At 41.6% G+C, this 5970-nt stretch overlaps 1 protein-coding gene across 2 annotated transcripts in view; it reads right to left on the bottom strand.

Annotated features, from left to right (window-relative positions):
- Positions 1-5970, bottom strand: part of Virma (vir like m6A methyltransferase associated) — a 63782-nt gene that overhangs the window by 53051 nt on the left and 4761 nt on the right. The window contains exon 2 of one of the 2 annotated variants that reach the window (XM_021221958.2): positions 2523-2638. In XM_021221958.2, coding sequence (XP_021077617.1) covers positions 2523-2638 — 116 coding nt within the window. The remainder of the gene's footprint in view (positions 1-2522; positions 2639-5970) is intronic. The other variant, XM_029533279.1, reaches the window with a different exon arrangement.

Raw genomic sequence — 5970 nt, 5'->3', positions numbered from 1 at the left:
AAAAAAAAAAAAAAAAAAGAATTTATGGTTATAAATCAGACTGATAACTTACACGCCTCTGGAATTTTCTTTATACGGGGCTCAGGGTTTAGAGACTAGTGGCAGGGGACAGATGACTGGGAATGCCAAGTTCACTGGCAAGCTAACCTTGGGTGGACTACCACAAGTTGGGGGATAGCTATGGGGGCTGGGAGACCACTGCAGCCAGACAGTAGCCAGCGATCTCGTGGATCCACTAGTCCCTTTGGGGTGGAGGGTGTTACAGGATTCCACATATCCTGTAGCCCCATCTGGCCTTCAACTTGCTAAGTAGCCAAAGAGTACTTTGAAGGCCTGATTCTCCCAAGTGCCAGAAATGCATGCATGTCTTCCTGTACAGTTTAAATTTTAGTTTAGTTTTTGTGATTGCTGTTTTCCAGCCATCATCTTACACTGCCCTAGCTGGTCTTAAACTTCAAATCCTCCAGGTTCTGCCTCCACAGAGCTGGATTATAGGCATGCCACACTTACTTCATGACATGCTTGGGGAGCAAATGCAGGGGGTTCTGTGCATGCTAAGCAAGCACTCTACCAACTGAGCTAATTTCACCTCTCCTAAATTCCTTAAACGTGGAAAGAATGTATGAGATCTACTGAAAACAATAATTAATCTAATTGTATTATATTTTACATTGTAACTTCTGAATGATACCTCTAAAGACTTTTACACCTACTTCTATAAATACCAAAAATTTTTCAATTAGGAAGGAACTTCCACCCTGAACCTGTCCCATAATATTTACCAGGAAGTAGCAGGTTGAACTATTTTATATAATAGAAATGAAATTACAAATAGTATCAATAAAATGAAATGTATCAATATACGAAACCAGTGCCTATGATATAAGCTAAAAGGTCTTTTAAAAATTGATTTATCAGGGGGCTGGTGAGATGGCTCAGCAGGTAAGAGCACCCGACTGCTCTTCCGAAGGTCCTGAGTTCAAATCTCAGCAACCACATGGTGGCTCACAACCATCCATAACGAGATCTGGCGCCCTCTTCTGGAGTGTCTGAAGACAGCTACGGTGTACTTACATATAATAAATAAATAATTTTTTAAAAAAGAACCTTATAAAAAAATTGATTTATTATATATATTCACATTTTCACAGTCAAACTTCAGCTTCTATCTCCAACCTAGAGTACTAAAATTAGAAAATAATGATTATTCACATCACAAAAATTAACCCCCCCCTTTTATGTCAATTATTAAAGTCCTAATGTCAGGAACAATGGTCTTACATTTTATTTTCCACCTAACCCAAGACAGTAACACATAACCACTTGCTAATTACAATCAATAGCTTATTTGAAGCTATAAATTTATAAAGTCATAAAATACCTCCTGCAAAAACATAGGGACCCGAGTTCACACTCCCAGCACCCTCATAAAAGCCAGATATGTCTATAACCACACTGGGTGCAGGGGATCGGGGTTAGAAAATCCCAGGGGCTTGCTCACCATCCAGTCTAGCCAAACAGTTCAGCAAGAGACAATATCTTAAAAAGTAAGGTGGAGAGAATATGAGGAAGACACCTGATGCTGGCCTCTGGCTTCTGCATACAAATGCACTTGCATGTGTACATACACAAATACACAAAGTCACACGTATAGGGTAAGCTAGACATGGTGGTACATGTCTATGGTCTCAGCTACTTGGGAGACTGAGGTGGAGTCCTACATTAAAGATTGGCCTGGAAAACCTAGTGAGACTGTCTCAACAAGTCTTTAAGGAGGAAAGGTAAGGAAACAACACTGTAGAGTACGTCACTGGCCCTAAGTCAATTCCTGCCCCCAAATGAACAGAAATACACATTTTTAAATATTCAAACGGGGGCTGGAAAGATGGCTCAGGAGTTAAGAGCATTGGTTGCTCTTGCAGAGAACTCAGCATCTTCTACATGGTGGCTCACAATCATCCAATCAAGTTTCAGGGGACTGACAACTCTTGACTTCTACAAACATACACATAGTACACATACATACATGCACACAGCACACACAAGAATACATACACACACACACGTATATATTAGATTAAAATTAATTCTTTTTATTTTAAAAGGCAAAGTCATGTCACCATCGCTTCACCCGTGCTGGGAACGGTCAATGATAGAATGCTTATCTAGTATATGATAAACCCTGGGTCTGATTCTTAGCACTACTAGATATATTAAAAATAAGAAAAATACATATGGCAGGGCATGGAGACACACATTTAGTAACAGCACTCTGGAGAGAGAGAGAGAGACAGGCAGGCAGATCTCTGTGAGTTCAAGACCAGCCAGTCTGGACATATGATGTTCAAATCATTTAGGAGTTTCCAGTGTCTCGACACACACACACACACACACACACACGCACACGCACATGCACACACACATGCACATGAACACACACACGGGGGCTGCGGGCAGAGGAGAGGTAGGGAGGAGCATATTTAAGTTTAAAAAAAAAAAAAAAACACAAAGAGTTGACTCACCCATACGCTCTGTTGTCAGGTAAGCCACTATGGGCTCGTACTCCCGGGGGTATAACTCGGACTTCATTGATATAAACCACACATGGAAAACGAACCACATCTATATGAGAACTCTGCTATAAAAAGGACGAAACATACTGTAAGTAAAACATTTCTTTCAATTCAAAACACACTTTTTTTTTCAGCTTAAAATGAAGTCAACAATCTTTTTTTTTTTTTTTTTTGGTTTTTTGAGACAGGGTTTCTCTGTGTAGCCCTGGCTGTCCTGGAACTCACTCTGTAGACCAGGCTGGCCTCAAACTCAGAAATCCACCTGCCTCTGCCTCGANAGTGCTGGATTAAAGGCATGCGCCACCACTGCCCAGCTGAAGCCAACAATCTTAAAATCCAGGGATGAGATGTAACAGTGTTGTAAAAGCACATGCCTCACGTGTGTGTGTGTGTGTGTGCACGTGAGCGTGTAGTGCAAGTCTTTAATCCTGGCACTTGGGAGACATAAGTAAGTGGATCTTTGTGAGTTCAAGGCCATCCTGGTCTACAGAGTGAATTTCAGGACAGCCAGGACTATACACAGGGAAATCCTGTCTCAAAAAAACAAAACAAAAACCTAAAAGAAAACAACAAAGCACAAGCCTCACGTGTTCAAGACTCTGGGTTGAACCCTCATCACTAAAACCAGTCTGTATCACGGAACATATCATTAACTTTTATATTAACTACGATGCTGTATAAATCACCTTTTTAAAAACTAGGGGATGATGGGACTGGAGAGAAGTCAGCAGTCGAGACTGCCCGGGGCTGTTCCAAAAGGACCAGAGTTCAGCTCCTAGCATCTATTATTCCAGGAAACCCAATAGATCCTCTTCTAAACTCCAAAGGCATCGAATATATGTGGCATAGTGAGTATTTTTAAATAGCTAATGATTTTATCATGATAATAAAGTACCTACTTAATTCTCTCAGTTGACATTACATAAAACTTTCTGCAGTACACTTACCTCTTCACTCATGTTTTGCTTAGACCAAACTTTTTCTATTCATGGCTCCAGACACTCAAGAAACTTCAATGGATGCTTCAAATATACGGATACATAAAACAGACATCCACTGATAAATGGAAGGTTCAGACTGTGACGTGCCTTCCACCCTTTCTTCCAATATTCTGCTGCTTTTCTAAAACAAATGCTACCATGAACAGTAAAGGCAATGCTATAAGGATGGCAGAGGGACAATATAGAGAGAACCTGGGCCCCAACACTAAAACTGCCGTATTATTCCTAGGCGACTTTCAATTCTTTTCAAGACTATTTAAAGAGAAAATCCTATCCCATGTAAGGCCACAAAAACAAACAAACAAAAAAGCAATCCTTTTTGTTGTTGTTTAGTTTTGGTTTGGGGGGTTTTTTCTTGTTGTTGAGGTTTTTTTTTTTTAAGATTTATTTATTTATTTAAGATTTATTTATTCTTTTATGTCTGTGAATACACTGTAGCTGTCTTCAGACACCAGAAGAGGGCATCAGACTCCATTGCAGATGGTTGTGAGCCACCATGTGGTTGCTGGGAATCAAACTTAGGACCTCTGGCAGTACTCTTAACTGCTGAGTCAGCTCTCCAGCAGCGCCCCCCCCCCCCGTTTAGTTATTTTGCACACTTAAGTTACTGTAAAGATGTTAAAAAAAAAAAAAAAGAGTACAACTTTAAGTCAGGTTAACTTTGAACTTTTGACCTTCCTGCCTCCACCTCCTAAGTGCTGAAATATAGACATGTGTCACCAGGTCGTTTTATGTGGTAAGAGAGATAGTACCCAGGGTTTAACGCATGCTAGGCAAGTATTCTACCAAATGCTCTAAAATGTACTACTTATAAACAGGAAATCTTCAGTATTAGCTGTTACCACTTCTATTAACCATATAATACATATTTCCGTAAATGCAAGGGTATGTATAATGTGTTCAAGGCGAAGCAGGGCTCTGTAGAGAGATCTGGTCTAAGAAAGAAGGGTTTGGGGGGAGGGGGGACTCATGAATGAGGGAAAAGATCTTTCTAGGTAAAGGGGAAGGGAATGCATCAGAGGAAATAGACAACCTCAGGTTCCAAAAAACTAGGTGCATAGTGCACAAGGACTAGAGGGCAGATAGAGGTGGGGGAGAGAAAGCAGGGCTGGGGCTAAGCAGAGCACAACCAAGGGAATTATAAAGACTGAGACCTTTCACCCATATCCAGAGGACAATTCCCAGTCTGTATCTCTAGCTAGGATCCTTCTAAGACCCAAGGGACATCTCCCTCTAAATGTCTTTAGATACTTCAAACCTGGCAAGTCAAACACTGAACTCTGTCCTTCATCCATGATGCTATCTATCACTACCCACAATAACATGCAAGTCACATGTGGCTCCTCGTCCTCTCACCTGACCTTCCATTTACTGAATGCTGAACCGCTCTTCTCAGGCTGTGGCACACCTGCATTTCTGCTGTCCCTTCAGCTCTGTACACTGTCCACTCCAATCTCACTACAGCAGTAGGACCCAGACCGACTCGGTGCTTCTCATCCAGCTCCGCCCCATCCCCTATTGAAAAAGTAATGTAGTCTGTGTAGAGTAGAAGCGTGCACCAGGCTTCTTCTCCCTTCAGCCAGCCAGACTCCTGGGCCTTACAAACCACAATGCTGTACGTGTGATGTTCCCTGACACACTGTGCTGCTTTTCAGCTTCATGGCCTCTGCTGTGTTCTCTCTTATCACCGCCCTCTGCCCCAACTCTACTTAGACGACAACTTTCTCTCTCAAATAGGAAGTCCAAGTAAGTCCTCTCCTTTATGTGCCCAAAGTCCCTTATCAAACTTATCTGTCATTCTCTCTCTTTTCCCATCCCACTAAACGTATGTTACAAGACTTAACTGTAAATTCAGTACCTGGCATACTCATGTAATAAAAAAATCTTTCAGTATGTGCCTAAAGATAACTTGTTTTGAAGTTGAGAAAGATGAAACTCTGGGCTGAGAAGGTAGAGAAATTGAAAGAAATACTTTTCTAACCTGCATGAAGGTCCTGGGTTCAACCCCACATAAACCAGCATGAAAGACCAGGAGTTTAAAACTTATCCTGGCCTACACAAGACTTTGTCTCAAAAAATAAAATAAATACATTACGATTCATAACAGTAGCTAGAGTACAGCCATGAAGTAGCAATAAGGTAACTGTGCGCTCGGGGTCCTCACTTGAACTGTATCGCAGGTGACAGTGTTAGGGGGTGGAGAACAACTCTCACAGCCCTCTAGATCACCCACTCCCCCTCACAGTGTATTTGAACCTAGCAAATACGCTCAAACAATACAAAAGAAATAAAAAAAATGGGGCTGGTGAGATGGCTCAGTGGGTAAGAGCACCCGACTGCTCTTCTGAAGGTCCGGAGTTCAAATCCCAGCAACCACATGGTGGCTCATAACCATC

This window comes from Mus pahari, chromosome 22 (genome assembly GCF_900095145.1).
Source record: "Mus pahari chromosome 22, PAHARI_EIJ_v1.1, whole genome shotgun sequence".
Classification (NCBI taxonomy): Eukaryota; Metazoa; Chordata; class Mammalia; order Rodentia; family Muridae; genus Mus; species Mus pahari.
This window is presented reverse-complemented; position numbering and strand designations above follow the sequence as displayed.